This window comes from Euwallacea similis, chromosome 3 (assembly GCF_039881205.1).
Source record: "Euwallacea similis isolate ESF13 chromosome 3, ESF131.1, whole genome shotgun sequence".
NCBI classification, from domain to species: domain Eukaryota; kingdom Metazoa; phylum Arthropoda; class Insecta; order Coleoptera; family Curculionidae; genus Euwallacea; species Euwallacea similis.
In genome coordinates this window covers 519,341-541,802 of record NC_089611.1, presented here as the reverse complement: position 1 = coordinate 541,802, position 22,462 = coordinate 519,341, and the positions used below count along the sequence as shown (strand labels likewise).

At 35.7% G+C, this 22,462-nt stretch overlaps 1 protein-coding gene across 5 annotated transcripts in view; it reads left to right on the top strand.

Annotated features, from left to right (window-relative positions):
* Positions 1 to 22,462, top strand: part of LOC136419671 (ephrin-A5-like) — a 313,490-nt gene that overhangs the window by 278,782 nt on the left and 12,246 nt on the right. For all 5 annotated transcript variants that reach the window (XM_066406194.1, XM_066406192.1, XM_066406190.1 and 2 more), the window contains 3 exons: positions 10,259 to 10,392; positions 10,930 to 11,101; positions 15,962 to 16,181. In XM_066406194.1, the coding sequence (XP_066262291.1) occupies positions 10,349 to 10,392; positions 10,930 to 11,101; positions 15,962 to 16,181 (436 nt within the window). In that variant the 5' untranslated portion in view covers positions 10,259 to 10,348. The remainder of the gene's footprint in view (positions 1 to 10,258; positions 10,393 to 10,929; positions 11,102 to 15,961; positions 16,182 to 22,462) is intronic.

Here is a 22,462-nt window from a genome sequence, read left to right as displayed (position 1 = left end):
TTTGTTTGACGTGTGCATAATAATGTCTCAAAATTGCTTTTCTAATGAAGAGAAATTTGACATGTTGTCGTGTTACATATTTTGTCACAGAAATTGTGTAGATGCTGAAGATATGTATTTTAATCAGTTCCCGGAAAGAAAGCAACCCGGAAAATCCATATTTAGAAGACTGATGTCTAATTTGAAAGAATATGGTTCGTTTAAACAACCTGTAAATGCTCGCAAAAAGAAGTTGACCGAAAATATACAAAATGCTGTTTTACAATCTGTTATAGAAACTCCCGAAACATCATGTAGGTATATTGAAATGCGTACTGGTGTTGCTAAGTCAACGGCCCATCGTGTTTTAAGAAAGAACAATTTTCGTCCTTATAAATTTAAAGTTTGCCATGCTCTTGTACAAGGTGATGAAGTGAGGCGTAGAAGTTTTTGCGAGTGGTATACAAGAAAATGTGAAGATGATATAAATTTTCCTTCTAAAATAATTTGGACAGATGAAAGCATGATAACCAACAATGGAATTTTTAACCGACACAATACTTATTATTGGTCACAACAGAATCCACGATTAAAAAAATCATCAAGACACCAACATCGCTTTGGGTTTAATATGTGGTGTGGAATATTTGGAAATAGAATTATCGGACCAGTTTTCTATTACAACTCTCTCACTTCAGACCGGTATCTCAACATATTGCAACATGATTTTGAAAATGCATTTGATAATTTACGATTAGGGGAAATTCGTGACTGTTGGTTCCAGCAAGATGGGGCTCCAGCACATAATGCGAGGGTCGTAAGGGAATATCTCACTAAGCAGTTTCCAAGAAGATCTATTGGAACTCACAATGACATTTTGTGGCCAGCGCGATCTCCGGACATAACACCATTGGATTTTTTCCTCTGGGGTTACATAAAAAACAAAGTATACACTCAAAATTTTGAAAACGAAGAAGAATTACAAATATGTGTAAGAGAAGCATTCAATACAATTACCCCAGAAATGTTAAACAGAGTTTTAGATTCGACTGTGAAAAGAGCATACCTATGCCTGGAAAATAATGGTGGTTTATTTGAACATTTGTTATAATTTGAGATTTTGATTCGATCCAAGTTTAGCCGCATTGTTGTTATTAAATACATAATTTGAAACAATTATTTTTTTAATTTTAGGGTGATACCAGTAATATATTTATACTTTTAAATAATGTTGACGTTTCCACAGCATTCATTTATTTAATGTGCACCATTACTATAAGTCAAAATCATGGCCTACTTATCAAAAAATGCTTTAATGGCTATAACTCATAGAGTTTCTGAGAAAAATATTAAATGTAATGCATGGCTGAAAAGGGAATTTTATGACGATTTTGAAAATATAAATAATTGATATCACGCCCATATGAAAATCAAAAGTTTACTCATTTTTCTCCGAAAGTAAGGATGTAACAAGAAAACTGGCAACACTGCTAAACAGTTCTCAAAAAAGTGCTTTAATAATGTAAAACTTTTATTCCTCTAACTATAACCGTATAAGAGTTATTTGCAAAAAACGAAAACCGCCAAATTCGTTTTTTTCCGGATATCTTCGTAACCATTCGGAATTTCGTCGATATAAAAACAGATTATTAATTTGCTTTAAATTGCCCAACTTTTTCCCAATTTAAACCATTTTGTATCTATTACCGTTTCCAAGATCCCCATGCTGTTCATCCTTATCTGGGACACCCTGTATATATATATATGTCCTTGTGTGGTTAAAAGATGTTGATGATCGCGAATGTTGTAAGGAACTCTTTGATTTTAATCTTGACAACTACTTAAATAAACTAATTTGACAAAAAGTAACTATTCACAAAATACTCTAAAAAATAATAATAATTGGTGGTTTGCCAGACCTACCTATGACAACAACCAGATTATAATACACCTATAAATAAACTAATTATTAATAACGTAAAACAGGTACTAACAATTAGCACCTGAACTAAATTACGTGCACCACAATACTCCCCCCCCAATAACGGAGGTATAATGTTAAGGGTATTAATCGTTACAATATAAAAATATAATTTAATTATGATTAATAATTTATACTTTAGCAAAACGTACGGTTTTATCTTTCTTCTTTGTATGGTGATGGATGATTGGTTGGTTGATAAGAGAATCGAATTGATTATTAATTTTTGGATCTTGTGAGATTAAAAATGCAGGTTTTAACCTATCCATGGAAATATTCACTTCCTTATCTCTGACAACAATTGTAAAATATTTGTCTTCACGTTTTTTAACAAGAAAGGGACCTTCATACGGAGGTTGAAGAGATCTCTTTATGGTATCATTCCGAAGAAAAACATGTGTACAAGTGTTGAATTCAGGAGTTATAAAAATTTTTCTGTTAGAATGATGAGTAGTTGGAACTGGTTGAAGAGATTGCATTTTTTGTTTGAGGGTTTGTATAAAAGAAGAAGGATGGTCAACGATATTGCTGTCTTGAAAAAATTCACCTGGTAGTCTTAACGTTGTACCGTACAACATTTCAGCAGGAGAAACTCCTATCTCTTCTCGTAAGGTAGAACGTATTCCGAGTAAGATAGTAGGTAAGATTTCTGTCCAGCGTTCAGTTGCATAAGCTTTGATAGCTGCTTTTAATGTTCGATGCCATCTCTCTACTTTGCCATTTGTATTCGGATGGTAAGGAGAAGAACGGGCACGTTTACAGCCTAAAATTTGGGTTAAGGATTGGAAAAGAGAGCTTTCGAATTGACGACCTTGATCTGTAAAAATTTTAATAGGGGTGCCAAAACGACAAATCCAATTGCTATAAAAGCAATTGGCAACGGTTTCTGATGATATATTGGTCATGGGATAAGCCTCTGCCCAACAAGAAAATCTATCAATAATTGTGAGACAATAAGTGAAACCGTTTGAGGGAGGTAAAGGACCTATTATATCAATGTGAATATCATGGAATCTGGAATCCGGAATTTGAATTTGTTTGAATGGGGTAACAGTGTGTTTATGAATTTTGGCTTTTTGACAGTTAATACAACAACGAGTCCATTCTCGGATATTTTTATTCATTGAAGGCCAAACAAAACGGGATGAAATAAGTTTTGTTGTACCTTTAATACCTGGATGAGAAAGATTATGAAATTTATTAAATATAGCTTGTCGAAAATGTTTCGGTATGAATGGGCGAATTCTAGAGTTACTATCGTCGCAGTAAATCAAATTTTGTGTATTAGGAACTTGAAATTGTTTTAAGGTAAGTGATGTAAGTTGAGGATTTCTAAAAATGTGTTGAAATTCTGGGTCTGTTGTTTGAGCTTTTGCTATTTCATCGTAATCTATGGAATTCGGAAAAGAAATGGTTTGAATTCTAGATAGAGTATCTGCTACAATGTTGTTTTTGCCACTTATGTGAAGTATGTTGGTTGAGAATTGTGAAATGAAATCTAAATGTCTCATTTGTTTAGGAGATGCTTTATCAGATTTTTGAATGAATGCATAAATGAGTGGTTTGTGGTCTGTGTAAATTGTGAAAGGTCTTCCTTCAAGAAAATGACGAAAATATTTGATTGCTGAATACAGTGCAAGTAATTCGCGATCGTAAGTACTGTAATTACATTGAGTTTTTGAAAATTTCTTGGAGAAGAAGCTTAAGGGTTTCCATGAGGAATTTACCATTTGTTCTACAACTGCTCCCATAGCAAAATCTGATGCATCCACTGTTAAAGAAAGTGGGGCTGATGAACTGGGGTGATTTAATGTAGCAGCGTTTGCTAAGTCGTGTTTACATTCATTGAAAGCATTCACAGTTTCGTCAGTCCACTTGATTGGTGTTTTGTCATTTTTCTTACAGTTTTTGTGTAAGTCATGAAGAACACTTTGATGATGTGCAGCGTGAGGTAAGCATTTACGATAAAAATTGAGCATTCCTAGAAAACGTCTGAGATCTGAAATTGATTTAGGAAGAGGATAGTTTGAAATGGTGGATACCTTTTCGGGAAGAGGAGAAGAACCTTTTTCAGAAACTTGGTATCCGAGAAATTGAACTTTATGTTCGCCAAAAACACATTTGTTTAGGTTTATTGTCAACCCATATTGGTGGAGACGTTCGAAAATTGTTTTGAGATGCTCTTTGTGCTGAGCTTCGTTTGTTGATGCAATTAGGATATCATCTATATAAGAAAAACAAAAATCCAAATCTCCAAGTACTTCATTGATGAAGCGTTGGAATGATTGTGCTGCGTTTTTCAATCCAAATTGCATCCTTGTAAATTCGAACAATCCAAAAGGTGTGATTATGGCTGTTTTTGGAATGGATTCCTCTTCAACTGGGATTTGATGATAAGCTCTGATGAGGTCAATCGTGGAAAAAATTGTTTTTCCTTCGAGAAAATAAGAAAAGTCATGTAAATTGGGGACTGGGTATTTGTCTACCACAGTAATTGAATTGAGTCTGCGATAGTCTCCAACCGGTCGCCAATCGGAAGAGTTTTTCTTGGGAACCATATGTAGAGGGCTGGCCCAAGGACTATTTGAAGGACGACAAATACCTAAGTTAATGAGGTGTTGAATTTCTTGTTTTGCCAATTTAAGCTTTTCTGCTGAAAGGCGTCTAGGTTTGGAAGAAATAGGAAAACCTTCTGTGAGAATAGTGTGAGAGATGCTATGTTTTAGTGATGAGGGAGTAGATGAGAATTTTGTAATTTCTGGAAATTGAACCAAAATGTCAAAATATTTGCATGAAGAAGGAATTGCATGAACTGATGATGTAGAAAGACAAGAAATTTTACCATTGTTTGTCAGATTAGTTGTGCTGTCGATAATTCGTTTACTGCCCAAATCTAGTATTATGTTAAAATAGTGAAGAAAATCAATTCCAATAATCGCATGATTTGTTTGTGCCACAATAAAATTCCATGTAAACGTTCTTCGGAGACCTAAACTAACTGTAAGAGTCTTGGTCCCGAAGGTGGAAATACATGTGTTGTTGGCCGCAAATAAAGTGTATTGAGATTGATTTTGTTGTATTTGAAAAGATTTGGGTAACAACGAAACATCAGAACCAGTATCTATAAGGAAATGAATACCAGTTAAAGGGTCTTTGATAACTAACCTGTGATTAATTATATTAATGTTTTTTTGTCTATCTTCGTTGGTCTTCGTGGAGATCTTCACTTGGCAGTCCTTTGTACCCGCGCCGTCTGCTGCCCACGACGACGCGATCGTTAGTTTTCCTTCTTGTAGTCACAAGGAGACACACACTTGCGAGCTTTTTCTTGGTAATTTTGATGGTACCAGCACCATGAAGAATTTTGACGATCTCTGCTGGGTGAATTGCGTCGAAATTTAGAAGATCTTAATTTCGAATGGGATCTGATTTGCCTCTCTAATTTATCCAAACGTTTAGTGATGTGTTTGAATTCTTCTGAAGATGTATTTTTGTTGATTTCATTGGGACTGCTTGTGCATACCTCTGACTTGATTTGAGAAACTTGGGAAAACTTTATATCAGCAATTTTATCGGCTATATTCGCCACTTCTGATAATGGCAAGGAACATGCCGTTAAAATGGTCTGCATATTGTGAGGTAATCTCTGGATCCAAAGGGTTTTCAACATCTCTTCTTGAAGTGAAGAGCCTCCCAAACTGTTCATTTCAGATAGAAGTATGGAAGGCTTTTTGTCTCCAAGTTGAAGTTGCGAAAAAAGTTTCTTATACTTTTTTTCTTGTGATTCTACGAGGGCATCCAATACCTTTTGACGAAGGGTTTGGAACTTGTTGTTCATGGGAGGTTTAATAATTAGATCTCTAACACAAATCAAACTTTCTGTGTCCATAATTCCGATAGTAGTGTGGAATTTCAAGTCGTCTGAAGTCACTCCATTGATAAAAAATTGTGATTCCAATTGAGAAAACCACAATTCTGGATCTGTTCTACTAAATGGTGGAGCTTTAATGAAGATTCTAGCTTCTTGATCCATAGAGGGCTCGATGACGTTAGCTTCTGGCTGGATGGTTCTAGAACGTGGCATGATTGGATGAGATAGCTTGTGTTCTAGAGGGTTGATGCGTTGAGTTCGGAATCGGGGTCACCAATTGTCCTTGTGTGGTTAAAAGATGTTGATGATCGCGAATGTTGTAAGGAACTCTTTGATTTTAATCTTGACAACTACTTAAATAAACTAATTTGACAAAAAGTAACTATTCACAAAATACTCTAAAAAATAATAATAATTGGTGGTTTGCCAGACCTACCTATGACAACAACCAGATTATAATACACCTATAAATAAACTAATTATTAATAACGTAAAACAGGTACTAACAATTAGCACCTGAACTAAATTACGTGCACCACATATATATATATATATATTTCGCATTTGCTTGGTAAGTTAGGTGTTTTTGCCAGAAAGTCGTGCTCAAATGGCGAGAAAGAATGTCTTCGTTCGAAGATGTAGAACAAAACGAGCAATGTGTGCGCTATGTAGACCGTAGGCGTCCGCTTAAGTGACGCAAGACACTATGTAATGGCAGCAAAACATAGTGAACGAGCGTCATTAGCACCGAGTTAAAATAATAGATGCAACAATGACAAAATCCAAAAAAGGTAAACGGCTTCGGAACATGATGAATAGCCGATTTCTTCACCGGATAGGAGCCCACTTTCGGTTCTCGTTTTATAAAACGCTCCCTGCGCACCACTCGGCTAAAAATATAGCACGCGAATCGTTCGGAATAAATCATATTTATCCGCTCTTAATTTCCAAAGAGATAAATATTCGGCGTTAAGTGCAGACCTCCGGCTCTCAATTTTAAAGCCTTTAAAAAGCAGAAATGAGAACAAAACAAACGCCGATTAATCTTCGTCAGCGGCTAATGTGTCTTTGTAAATAGTTTTTACATTGGTCCTATTAAGGTAATAGGACGATCATTTTAAAACAGATGAGATTTTTCGGTTTAGTTTTGCTTGCGTTTAATAACGCCGATTAATCAACCAGGGGGGGATGGTTTATTTGCCCTCCTGGGGCCTATTCCAAAACGGTCCACCACTGGCGAAATAGAGAATTATTGCACTTTGTTTTTCCAGTTCTCCTGGTTTTGTTTTCGGCATGCGTTGTCCCACCGCGAGCTCCGGTCAACTAAATCGTCTTTATTTTTGTTAATTTTGCTGGCTTATAACTCTATTTTGATGCCGCGGCTAAACGTGCAGTTTTGGCTCTAAATTTATTAAGTTGACACGAAGGAACATTATTTGGTTCCATTATGTCTATTTTTACTAGCTATAAAGGATCCGTAAATTTTAAATATGTTTGTGCTGAAATTCAAGTCAGAAATAGGCACATCAATGTCTTTGGGCCCCCACTTTAGCGGAAGATGCACTAATTAGTTGATGCTAATGTCCTGTCTTGTCTATCGGAAGGAAATTACGAGCGAGAACATCAAGCTGTGCTATCTACTTTATCCTGATATAATAATAATAATAATAATAATAATAATAATAATAATAATAATAATACGGCAGATGGCAGCGAGGTTTTACGAGTATTCTGCGTCACCGGTGGTAAATAGCAACGATGGCTGGGCTACAGGTTATAAGTATTTGACTTACTCATGGATTTAGTCTTTGGTATTAAACTCTGATCCGTCCAATGATGATACAGTCACCAATGAACATTAAGGCGTGAAATCTTTTCAATTCAGTATGACCTGAATTAGCCTCAGATAGCCTTAAATGGCCTTCCAGTGAACTTGACTCTATCCTGTCTATTGACGGGAAACTACTAGTGAGAACATCAAACTTACAATTACCGATTCTGTTCCAGGATAATCCTAATAATAATATAATAATAAACGTCTTTGTTGTGATGATGTTGATGTTAGAAACACGTCAGGCGACAATAAATGGTGAAATTTGACAAATGGTCATCATTTAAGTCACATATGTGCAAAACCATAGGTATCAAGTTACACAGAAATATCAATATCAACTTATTGTTGTAGCAAAATTTCATTTTTGCTTAAGTAGATAATTCCAAAAGGTCATATTTTCTGGCCTCAGAAAATAAAAGGATTACGTCACCGAAAAGTACTTCAAACGCTTTTCAAAGTTCAAAAATCATGAGACTAAAGTGACAGTTTAGTATAGCATATACTTGTATGCAATATACTTGGATGATATCTAGGAATACTAGGGAGTACAGAAATGAATACATAAAATGAAAACATCAATAAAAGATAAATATCTCGCTTCCGTTTACGCGCCTATATTAATAGTTATTTAATGAACAGGTGTATTAATGACGGCGATTAATAGTTGAAACAGTTTAACGCGTGAGAGTAGCGAGGAACGGGAGAAGTCGAGATTATTAAGTATTCATTAATATACATGTCAGTTAAAAAAAAAAGCGCCAATTGTACGGCAAGAAAAAACAGAAAAATTATACAATTATAAATGTTTCAGCTTTTAGTATTGAAATGTCACTGTATTTACCCCGCATTGACTTTATTTTGAAATTAAAAACGCCAAAATATCAAAAGTCAAGAAAAGAAAAGAAAATTTTAGTTCGATGAAACTAACTTAACAAACTTACTGACCAGATATCCCTCAGAAAGATTTCTCCTTAAAAATATCTCATAACGTTCAGCAGCAATGTAGTCATATACTGAAAAAAATTATTTGAGATTATACAGACTAACTTACCCTTTGTGCGTCAAATATCAAAGTAAATAAGACTATCGTGATCAATAATAATATTACATACTATTGGACGAGCCTATAATGTAGGCTATCATTCCCGATAGGGAAGTTCTCTCTGATAAGAGCTTATAATGTTGTGCGAGTGTAATACTATATTTTGTGCAACTATAAACATCCGTATTTCCCACAAATTAATTGAAAATCTCCTAAAATAATATCGTCACTGGTGCGCCATCGCATCGCTACGTCAAAACATCGAAGTCACATCATCATATCAACGAGTTCTTTGAGCCATTAACGTTACGTGATGCATACACCGCAAAGATGAATTAGAGTCAACTTTTTGGCGTAAGAGTAGCGTAAATGCACGCGAATGTTAATTCAGTACTATTCAAAGAATTTTAAATGGTTGGTTAACAAAGGACCTACTGAATAAAGGGTGATAAATAGACCACACAAATAAACAAAACTTTAATTCAATCGCCATAGGTGTCAAGTCTGCCAATACGCTACGCTCATTAGAGCGGTCCGTCAATAACGTTTTACGCACATGTGGATCCACGATAAGGACCTACTGAATCTTGTCATTTAAGGCCCACTAAATACTCAGTCGGCCATTATGCATAATTTTATTTCCGGAGGGAGATATATTTGTGAGGGCTTGGGGTATTTCGTGTTTATTACCAAATGGAATATATATTCTAAGAAGCAAATGTTATCGAGCGTGGATAATGAACTCTGGATAACATTTGTTGCACAGCAGGGATTAATACGTTCTTATAGAGTTGTGGACAAAATACTTCTTCCCCTTACAGATTTCTCTTGTAACAGGCAGCGTCACAATTATCTTCCACTATACAATTATTCCCCATAAATACAATAACTTAAGGATTTCCCCTCATAAAAATGACTAAGAGACTATTTAGCACAATTATACACCGATTCCATACTATTACTCGTGCTAGATTATTTGCTTTGAGGTGAACTTGACATTGTTGTGTGCAATAGAATTAAAATACCAAGGTGCACATGAGTAACATAGTTAATTGTTGGATCTCCGGGTGTATAAAACAGCATTGGCGATAATATCTTTACCAGAACCACCTCGTTAAATACGAAGTGGAAACAGATGGAGTTACCGTGCTTTCCTGGCCATCGCTGCTGGATAATAAACAGGAATTATTTTGCTGGCAAAGTTACCAGGAGTTCGAAAAATCTGGCATTAGGCCTCAGACCTTAGTTTTTTAACCGAACTTAGACTAGAAACTTTAAGCCTAGTTTTTCAAACCACTGATAACTTTGCCAGGAAGATTCCATGGAAAGTCACGAAATCAAAGTAGAACACTAGCAATTTTCTCCATTTCAGTTGAAATCATCTTGTTGGGAGAGATTCCAGGAATTTGAAAAGGGGGTCTTAAATGTGATAACATTTTTTCATAATTAGCTGGCCCAAATTTTGAGATAATAGGCACCATATTAATTATCAGAAGACAATCACCATTAGTTTGTTGAAAACTGAATCTAAAGTGCTTTTTGTTGTTTCAGGCCATCGGTAAGGGCTGGCCGGGCCCGCTGCACGTGAAGCGGCCACCGCCAGGTGGCACTGTGGAATCTGCCCCATCGTCCGAACTCAATATGGGGTTCTGGCCCCAAGGTCTTAGTTTCACCAGCGTCCTCAGGTAAGCAATCTATTTAAACAGATAAAACTACAATCTGAATATGCTTTAACAATGACAGCTGACGCTAAATTCTTCTGGAGAGCAGATAAAAATGTGAATCGCGCATATCACCAAGGAAGTTTCGGAAAATTCGAACGTTTCAAATTGGAAAATTCGCACTCTCGGTTTGCTCGCAAATTATAACACATAGGTGCAGCAAATTTATACCAAAAAGACTCGTTTCAAATAGTAAAATGTACATGTCTATTACAATATAACATATAATTTTGACAAACGTACATTATTTTGACGTCATTTAAGAGATGTGCCGCTCTGTATATTCGTGAATCGGGAATGGTGTTGAATTTGGGAGACAAAGATATCTGCGAAGTCAGATTTTTTTATGTTAATACTGAGGAGCTTTCTTCTGCTCTTCAGAATCAAAGCTCTGAGCACGCCTTGATTTAACTTACAGTTAAATTCCTGGACACTCCCAAATAGTTTAAAACTGACTTGTAGTCATTAAAACGATGTTTAAAACGTTTTATTTTGTTCCAGGACGATGTTCATAGTAGCCGGCCTCCATGTCATCGTTTCAGCAACGGCAGCGCCTTCCAGTGCACACTTCTACACGATACACTGGAACTCATCGAATCCCATTTTCAGGATCGACAACACAGATAATATTATAGATGTAAATAGGGAAAATTTAAAATTTGAATACGATCAGGTAAGTGCATTTTTCTTGTATGTTACGCGATACTGTTTCGTAATAAAATAGGAGTACTCTCCCCGGAGTTCTAGAGGTTTTATAAAACACTTTTCAGTTAATAGACGGTACAATGAAAGTCCATTTTTGCGGTGTCGGAGTGTTATAATTTATTTAGACGCTCACCCTTTCCGATTTTATATTAAAATTGACAGTTGATTGCTGTGTTAGAGGAAGGAAGCAGGTTGTTCATAATGCATGTGGATTCCGGCTGGTGGACGCAAGTTGGCAGCAGAGATACCTAATCATTTTAATGCATTATACATATTTAATGGCCGCCACCAACGATGAAAACGGTTCCCTATACAATGGGATATAATTTCGTTTTTAATCTCCTCTTTCCGTCGTCAATTTCTTCCTTTTCTACCCATCCAGTTGGAGATTCAGATGTCAGTTCAATTGTTCTTTCAATTTAATCACTATTTATAGGCTTTTTTAACGGTTCATGCAACAGTAAATACGAAAATGATAGCCGGATAGGAGATACTTTTTTCTACGTAGAGCGTTTTGAATCTTAATTAGAAATCAACATGATATGTACGCGAGGGGACTAATACGGGAACAAATTGAAAAAGCTATCGGTTAAAAAACTGAAATGTATCTGTAGCGTGGAAGAATCAAGTAGTAGCTACTTTCTTTAACTAAATTGCAAATTGCTGAAACGAGCTTTCTAGATTCGAAATTGTTATATATAATTTCACGGTCTTGAACCTAAGGTGAGTGGATATTTGGACAGAAATTTGTTCTTTTCAGCAATTAATTACTTCAGTTGACATTGTTTGTGTCTGTTATGTAATTTCATTTAGCGCAAACCCTAAAACTCTTGCAGCTTAATGCATCCAAACACTGTCAGAAGTTGATGAAATGTCTTAAATTATCCTTGGTATTCGGATAGTAGTTCTTCTATCTTCTTCTAATACTTTCTTCCTCTTAATTCAGGTTATCCTAGAGAATTAGCGTCCCATATAACTCCTCGACGTTGTGTTTGCCGACTTTTTCAATTCATTCTCGTGCAAAGTCGGTTTTCGCACTCGCCGTATCATTAACTCAACCCTTCAACAAATGTCTTTATTTCAATGCTTTATTAATGATAGGTATCTGTTCACCAAAGAAACTTAAACGGTAGTGACGATGTGCCTAAACGTTCCAACAGCGACAACAATAAGTTACAACTTTGGGGGCACAAGGGAGCCTTTACTTTTTATTGCAGGAACAAGAAGAAACATATTGAAACCTGCAAAAACATTTTAATAAACGTGGAGCAGAAACATAAATGTTTTCCTATGTTGCTTTAGTAGATACGTACTTTTGTAGCGTTTTTTACTGATCGCACTAGGACTGTGTGAAGGTATCATTTGTTAACTCAGCGGTAATAAATATAAGGTTACAGGCATTTTCGCTTTGTTCTGATCTAGTGAAAAACGCTGTTATAAGGATTTATGTACAGTTCTAGAGAGATGGGTAAAATTTAGAGTTAACCACGAATGTATGAAATTCAAGCCATTAGAAGATAAACTTCAATGTTCCGGTTGCGTCAAATGTTACCCGAATAAAAAAAAACTTCAAAAATGTTTCCTTAAATATTATAATTATGCGGCACAGAAGCATTGTCAGCATTACAAGCATTAAGGGTTTTATTAGTCTCAGTCAGATAAACTGGTCAGTCGCTGAGCACAGCCTCCAAAACGTTGCCTTAGATCAATTAACCTTGACTTACTATTGACCCGTTTATTGAACGTATACAAAATCCGATAATTAATGATCCTCTTCAACACTCTATTTTTCAATTTAATGCATGATTTCATTGTAGGCAACCAAATATACATTTACAAAATCAACAAACAGAATATTGTCCTACTTGGCGCTTATTCAGCAGACAGAGATGGGATATAAAAATTAATGAACCATTAATACACTCATTGGTTGAACAGCTGCTGTAGCCTGATACTATGTGTTTGACAAAATTATAATTCAATGCTCATAATTTGATCTTCTACTATCAGCCACTGCCACTTTAACGCTTTGAATACGCCATTCTACATCAAACGTGCCTATTGCAGTCGAACACAAACCTATTTTATTCAATACGAGATACTAAATAGACAACCCATTGTCCACTACCGGATTTCCAACAATATGCAGCTCGAACTAAGCCATAGAATAATGTTGGGGCATCTATAGAATAGTAATAGAACCGCCAAATACACTGACGTCTACTAGTCTTTGTGTGTGGCCTACAGGTATTGTCACCATTTAATTAATGTATCGTGTGCGCTACGCATTATTTACATTAAAAGCCGATTAATAAAAATTTATATTTGTTTCACGAGAGCCTGATATGAAATTTGATACTGCTCAGGATGATTTATCGACGCGGGCGAAGTTATTGATATCGCTGACATGTAAACACGAATAGAATATTCAAATCGAATGTATTAAGTGATAGAGTCGAGAAATTCATGATGAAAATGTTAGGTCCGATTTGACTTCCTTTGATAAATTATTAATGTAAATATGTTCTACACGTTTGAAGTGGATTGTTAATTTTTTCTTTTATTTTATTTGACAACACACACGAGTAGGGGGGTTGCTGAGATGATGGAATTGCACCTGATACTCAGTTGAAACTGTCTGACTATAACATTCGCCCTTCACAGATGGCTCGGATGAAAATCCTTCTTATCGCTTCGGTGACGATTCTGTCATCATCTTCAGAACCTAAAAAAAATACATATTTATAAAGTCGGCGATCGACTTGTGACCGAAACGCTTTCAAGGGCTTTTGTTCAAGCCTTTAGTCAACGGTGAATGTTATTCTTAGTCAGTTTTGACGGAGAATAACGCGCAACTCCATCGCTCCAACAACCCCTGCTTGTGTGCGAGGGGGTTATTCTCAATCAAAATAACAAAAAAATTATTAATGATCACACTGAGGATTGTTTGTAACGAATAATATTAATGTTCGTGATTGCTGCCCAAAGTACTGAGGCTGGCGAATTTATAGGCCATCACCGAAGATAAAATTACAGTTATTCGATTGCAAGGTATTAAGTTTCCCATGATGGATCGAAATAAAAAAGAAACTTCTCTCTTGTCGAGTAAATTAACATACCCCGACTCTGTTTAAGTATCACTTCAGACTATTTAATTTACACTTACATAAAACGCGCATAAACGTGAAACATACTCAGCAATCCCAAGAGTATGGGTATGCCAATTATATGGCCAGATTGCCTAGTTCACACTTCTTTATTAAACTTTACATGCTTCGCCAGAATAGGTTTTAAATGGCCAAATTCGTTTACAGTTACGGTAGATGCAACATAATAAATCATGTGCCAACCAAATTTGAAACTTGGTTGCTTTGGCTCGTTCAGAAGTCAAAGTCACCAGAGATTGATATTTATGGCCGAAAATGTTTTCTAAACAGTAATTGTATTGCAGAGATGGAGTATATCCAGCGTCTCTTGAAATATTGCTCGAAAACGTGTGTAATTTAAGAGTTGTTGAAAGAGTCTATGAACTAGTGAGTTATGAGAAATTCCTAGGATTGATTATGTTTGAAGCGTAAAATGATGGGAACCAAATGATTCGGCGAAAAACTGTTTTGCCAGGAAATTAGGAAATGGAGATTGGAGCAAAAAACGTGTTTACTACCTAACGTCATTAATATCTATGTATAAGCAGATTTCTTCAATCAGTTCTCGGCTTTTCACTTTGGTTAGCAGTAGCAGTAGACAATTTTTTTCTTCACGGTTTCAGGATAATCAGATAGGCAATATCTTATTATGCTATTTTTATCCTATGGTTAAAATAATAACCTAACAAGCTCCCCATTCAAGATTCCGCGGGTCGTGGTGCACCAATTGAATTGCATTAAGCCTGCAAAATATACCTTCATGATAATCCACCATCATGGTTTCGCAAACATCTTTAACATAGAATACATATCACTTTAACATCATCCCCTTCACAAATTAGAGAATATGGTCTAAGAAGGCATAAACACATAAGGTAATCTCATTTGAGCCGTGTTACTCCACTTAACGCAGAAACTGTACAAATTGCTACTGAGCTTGTGGAACGATAATTTTATTACATACATTTTTCATTACAACTACGCGTTTCATTTCTTGTTTGAATTATCTCATCAACCTGCTTTCTCCCCTTAAGTTTTTTTAAATATAACCAAAAAAATATCTCAAAATCGGTAATGAAAGGTGAAGTAGCAGCTAGCTCAAGCAACTGACCTGTCCTACTGTAGATTTAAATCTCGCATCACCCAAATACCTGACCCTAATGTGTATATAAGTAAATGACCCTAACCTTAATCAAATCAACACAATTCCATTTAAGATAACAGAACGAATTATTGAATGGCACAACCTACATCGAGCTAGGTCGAGCACTAAACCAAATTGAATAAAAAATTCCCGTCTCCGACAATCATTATTAACATTCAAACCGAATAATCTAATGCATGAAAATTACAGATCCGAGTGCCACCATTAATTATTTTTTGACGGCAGTACCCACGAAAAAAATACGAAAAGGCTCGATCAATCATGTTTTTACAAGGTACAACTCCTCGGTCTGGTCCGCTTACCGGCAATAATTCGGCGTAGAAAAAATGGGCGTTTGTTATAAAATATTTTTGGTGTATTAGTTATGTTAATTATTTAAATCATATTTATCAACTCGTACTAGTGGTACTAACACGTTTCAAAGGGAAAAATATTCGCAAAAAACCGTAATTTTAATCAAAATTCAATGTACCTGTTTTTGAGTTATTTGATGTCACGTATTTTTTTTCTTTTGCAGGTGAATCTGATCTGTCCGGTGTACACTCCAGGCACGAGGGACGACGAAATGGAGAAGTACATCATCTACAACGTGTCAAAAGATGAATATGAGACGTGTAGGATAACGAACCCCAATCCCAGAATTATCGCGGTTTGCGATAAACCGTACAAGCTTATGTACTTTACGATAACATTCAGGCCGTTCACGCCGCAACCTGGAGGATTAGAGTTCTTGCCAGGTAATTACTAGGATTTAAGTTCCTTGTTTATCAAACTATAAATAACAGAGGATTTTTTCGGGTTTTTTTAGTGGATTCAATTTTTATGCGGAGGTTATTAAAAGCTGGCCAAGAGCAGCTAAGTAACCCATTAGTTTGGTATAAGGTTGAATCGTTTACGACCAATAGATTAGTATGGTAGTAACTTTACCAGTGGGGCGATATTCAGAACACAAAAATAGAGTATTAGTCGGTTTTGGGGTACCAGCAAAAATTATCTTCTAGGTTACAAACTCATGAATGATCTGCCCTTATTTCATCGTTTCTATGGCAATTATCCTCTTGGTAAAGTTATCTCTTCTTACATTTTTTAGCTCTTAGTATGGATAGATTAAAGTCCTGGTAGCTTTACCGAGAGGATAATTACCATAAAAATATTGAAATGAAAACAGAATGTTGATCAGTAGTAATTTCTATAGAAATTGTCTTCGAGCTACAGTTACCAATTAGATTGATATAACAGCCTTTCAATAGGTATTTTAACTCTTTTAATTTCATTTAGGCGGAAAAATTAGCACGATTCGAGAATCCTGCGTGTATAATACTTTACAAAAAGAGAATGTCAGTTCTTTGTTGTTGAATTTAAGCGCCTGCTTTCTTTCGCTTACAATGAGGTGATATGCTCTTAATAGTGCTAAATTTACTCGACACATTTTAAAAAACATCTCTCTACTTTCTGCTACGAGGAAAAGTAACACTGCTATTGAAATGAAATCAAAGAAATTCCACCAACCCCAACGATATCACAAGAGGTTGCATTGCCTCAGTGGACACAGAATCCCAGGCGAGGTCATCAACGATTTCGTGCTTATTGGCACTCATTAGACAGATAAATAGACAGATCCATCAGTTGAAGTTAGGGAAATTTCTTCGATATCATGTTTTTGTTTCGGAAAATCATCGGAAAAACTGTGTAGTTCAATACCGGTAGGTGCACATTAGTCCTGAGAACTTATTTCTGTTATTCTCCTCCCTTTTCTCGCGAGTCACAAGATCCTTAAAGCAGTTTAGGAGATATTGACAGTTATCTAGCTACCTATTTTAACCATCTAGGTATCAGCTATTTATTTTAAAATCAAACTGTGCTAAATTTGCTTTCAACAGAATTTTTACTCTCTTTCTTTCAACTTCAAAGAAGTTTAAAATAAACCAATCTGTTTATTGAAAAGTTGCGAGTGATGACGTTCTTTATTGAGCTTAGAAAAGGTTCTAGTAAGTACTACTTAAGCAACTTTTACATATTTTTATTGATAATTTAGATTACTTTGTTGCTAGTCATTAGAATACATACGTAACTATTTTGTTTTTAAAATTTCAACGAGGTACTCATAAATTAGTAACTGTAATTACTCCGTTTCCTAGTTACATAATCGAAGAGAAACTGACTGACTTAGCCAAGATCGTTAAAAACATATTTCTATGCTTCAATCAAACGATCTGCACAGCAGCGAACCATATGCCATTTATTCATGAAATTGGTACCCACAATGCATCTACTTAGGAGCCCGTAACTGTGAAATTGCAATCTCTGTCTCCATTTTGTGATTACTACTTAAAAGCGGCGGAACGGGAAAAGATTCCTACATTTCAGTCCTCGTATTTCAAGAAAAAAAAATGATATTGGTTAATGACTTGTTCCAATAATTGTTCTGAGATCACTGTCACACAGTTATGCCAGCCCTATTAGCATGCACTATTAGTCTTATCCACATTGAAACCATTATTTTTAAATTCCCAATATGACTTCTTCTGATAAGTCACCCTATTAAACGGCGGAGATAACACACATGGACATTCTTGGTGTTATTAGTCAACTGCGTCATTGCCATAGTTGAACCATTCCCCTATCAGTGTAGTACTCTCAGAATTATTTTCGAATCATTTTGCAAACCCTGTAATTTATAGTTCCTCCGAAAGTGCGATAAACTGGCAGTATTAATAACATTAAGCTAAACAGACAGTCTCATGGAGTTGCCTAACTAAGAGAACGAACGCGAACCACTACCCCATAATGATAGCGAGCACACAGCAGAGAGCGATAAATTCCACTTTTATGGCTCCAACATTTACACTTTGCCGAAGTCTTTTATGATTCATTAAATTCTAACACGAAATTATTTAGATAAGACGTTTAGCTATTTTATGCGCCGGAGACTTTCACATTAATATTAATGTACAGCGCAAATATACTAATGGACCTATGTGACATGTGAATGTTAAATTGTCTGGTTTGCCCGTCTAGGATCTGAAGGAGAATGAGAGCTACCTTTAATAATTTTAACAGCACCACTGTTTCGCTTTATGAATTTCGTTTTATTTTGTCTCTATAATAGTTTACTTTTAAGAGTGATAAAATAAGGTTAAGGAAAGGAATAATACAAACTTGAAGCATATCTGGACTCTGTGAATTTCAGGATCGAATTCTTTTGATCCTGCTAATATTTTATTTGTAAGTAAAAGTGAAAGTTCAATAAGGAACAAAGCACCGACAAGTAGTTTTCTAATTTATACAAGATATGATATTGAAGAGATATGATATGGTTTTTGAGGACAAACTACGGAACAAGACACTTTATTAAGCCATAGTGTGTGTTGTGTATCTCAAAAATTAACCACCTGTGCACATAAGATACACCTGCAGACAAGCAGTTAGTTTATGAGATGCAAAAAATCAAACTTTCACTTATGACTCCAAGTTTTGCTAGTAGCTTCCGCGATTTTAGATATATTTATTTCAAATTTTGATATGACTGTGTCCATTTAGTTCTACACCACTAGATCTTAACGTCTATAGAAGTGTACTTTCCATGGGATTACCTTCTAAAAAGTTTGAGGGTTTGAGTGTGATTAGCAGAAAATCACTCTTCTTCAAGAGAACCGAGCACTTACCACTAGTCAGCAAGGCCAGAACAGGGTGCGTGGGCTGAGACCCTAGGTATAGGCGAAGGCCCTTTTGCACGTCCACAATGTTCACGTGTTTATCTTGATGTTGACCGAGACGAATTCATGTCAGAATAGCATGAAGTCCAGAAAGGCACCCATATATTTACATATGGTTAAAATCACGTAACTTTTTGTGCACGTCACAGGCTTCATATCAGCAGTGATGCCACATCAATGCATTCGAAGCATGCTAAATAAAACAAAAGTTTATTCTATTATATTCAGTTATAATACTCAATTCTAAAATATTAAAATTCAATTTACCTCTCTAATTGAATTGAATGGTAACAAGGGCCTATTATTTACCAATTCTTTTTCAAAATAGTTGATAAGGGATGTTACAAGCTCTTTACACCGACTGTTTAAGAACTTGGCCATTATATAATAATAATAACGTCGATAATAAATAACCGGAAGCACTATTTTAGTTCTAAAAAGATCAAATTTTTACCATCAAAATTGATGAATAAAAAACAAAATAATTTAAAATACCAAATTAAACCAAAACGTCAATAAATTAAGTGGCAACCGTGCAAAAAATAGTTATTTTTAGACATTCAAATATACCTTTATTCTTTTTTAGCATATTAAATTTATATGACCTGTCATTTTACGTAAGGCGATTCTCAATCGTTACATTTTGTGACGTGAATAAAAAGTTACGTCATTCGAGTTATAGCGATTTAGGTTTAGTAATTTCGAAGTATCCGGAACGAGTCCTAGCGAAAGTATTCGAAATGCCTCTAACTGGCCTGAACACAAAAGCTCAGTTGCTTTTGAATAATCCGAACAGGCTAAGAGATAATTTGAAGAAATAATCATGTTATAAAACAGAGGAAGATGAACCTCGAATTCCAGTTCCTAAACACCCTCTGAAATCTACAACTGTGTATTAAACTCGTCCATTCCGGCTTATTTAAGAATAAATAAGGCCAATCCCTATTTTCGTGTAATTTGAATAAAAACAAAGAACTTAGGGAAAAGGCCGTTTTAATTCGGGTCGAAATTTTAGTGAAACATGCGAGGATTTGGTGCAAGTTTTATGGCACATTTTTATGTGCTTTAGGCACGGTTATACGTTCCGCTAGTAAATAGCCTTAGCCAAATGACTTTAGAGACCATTCAACTTCCCGTTAACAAACCTCGACCGATGACCTCACACTACATCCAACATGTTATACCACGCCCATTAATAAGAGCTTCACTACAAAATTCTCTTTTTATTTCTCTAATCTCTAGTTTAATATGTTTTTCATTAATATTATTTCGATGTCTATCGAGTGGTTTTATTGTTATTGGACTTGTATCTTGAGCGGCGCTATAAAATTCCCCAACACATAAATATAGCATTAAATAGACAACAATAATTATAAGTTTTACTGAGTGTATAAAAGACACATGAAGGCATTAATAATCTGCAAAATAGCAAGTGTTGAGATTCTATAGGTAGAGTTGGCACAAAAATCGATCCTCCGACGCGAATTTTTTCAGTAACAGCCGGTTCTATCAAAAGAATTTGCTTAGGCCAGAGACCTTTTAGTCGAAGAAGCAGATAATGAAAGAAGGATTTAAAATTAGTCTCGAAGCAAATTCGTCCCAATCATCACCGTGAAAGGAAAAGATACAGTTAAATCTTCTTAAAGCAATTTTCCGACCATTCTGTCACAAAGCAAACCTTAAATTATTCATCAAAGGGATCGTTGAAGCCATACCATCGATTTTTGTTATTATAGTAAATTTGTAACGACGTTTGCCGCTCTTTGAATGTACGCCTCACGAATATTTATGTTTGAAATTTAAAGGGAACGATGGCTTTTATGTCTTATGTTCTTATAGCTTAATGTCATCCCGAAGCATTACGTGAGCACAAAGGTTTTCATATTTACCATCAAAATTTTATTAGTTACTCGTACTGGCACTTATAAGCTTTGAACATCGCCGAAGTAATTTTATTGCCCTTTTCTTTCATGACGGTTAGAGTATAAAATGCGGACATGTTCGGCTTTATCTGACAAGTAATTTACCGAGCTGAAATGGTCTCTATGAACAGGATTTTAATTAACTACCACCTATATGTTTTTATGCATGTAACTTTCTTTTTCTAGCTTTTCTCGTAATTAAATTGCTCATCTCCGGAATACACTATTTGTGCATGTAAGATTTATGGCGATTATTGCAAAAAAACCATTTAATGATGGCAAAATATATGTTTATTCACAAGGAAATTGTAGACGTATAAAAAATGATCTTAAGGCTGTAAGTTGTCGTATTTTTGTGAACCTACCCAGTAGCATCCTTTAGTGGTAAAAATTCGGCCCAGGACGTCACACTAGCTAAGGCTGGCCCTGTGTCTATTGTAAGCAATACTGCTGTGTCCCTACTTTTGTCCTTAAATTTCTCCATCTATTTCCTGATACCCATTACTGTATGGCTACTACCTGCACATTGATTTTTAACTACCAACTGGTCCTTAATCTCCGTCTGGACTTAATTCGATTAAGCAGCATCTGAGCGAACAGAACTGAATGAATTCGTTGTATTCTTAACTATGTGTCTGAAGAAAACTTTAGAGGATATCCACGATTTGGAGTGCGCGAGTAACTATATGCCGAAGCAACTTTTTAAATGGATTGGACTATTCGTTCAACTGATCGGTCTGATTGTGACGTAGTGGTAACGATAGCAGATAAATAATATCCAGTCCTGGCAAAATTTAGCAAATCCAAATGAAGTGTGTCCCGTTGTCTGTTACTACAGTATCTGGAGCCACAAAATAATATTAAAGTAATAAGTATTGTACTACGTGCCTTAGCTCCAGCTGGTGCTAGATTTATCCATTCAGCATCGATTAACCGGCTGTAGCTATCGGCAGCAACTGGAAAGACATAGCGCTTATGTGGTTCGGTGAAGCCCGCATGGGCTTTCACCAAGGTTTCTTGCTTTCAGCTGCGGGCAAAGAGAGACTTTTGTCGGCTTGGAGAGCCATGCATGATTTTAACCTGAATTACAATTACTTTGTAAGACTGTAGTCCTACGGAACTTATAATACGAGAAGATAATAAATTGGCACTCTCTGATACGAGCGAAATGCTTCGAGCAAGGCAGTGTCTTGAACTGTTGACAACTTCTTGAGGTTCTTCGAGAGGGAAGGAGGATTAAGATATTCAACACTTCAACTATTAATGTCGATTTTATGAGCTCTAAATAAAGACATCGGTCGTTTTTAAACCATTCTTGATCCCACTATATCTCTCTGACCGAGTTTACAACCATTTCCTAAATTTCACCCATTTATCCGA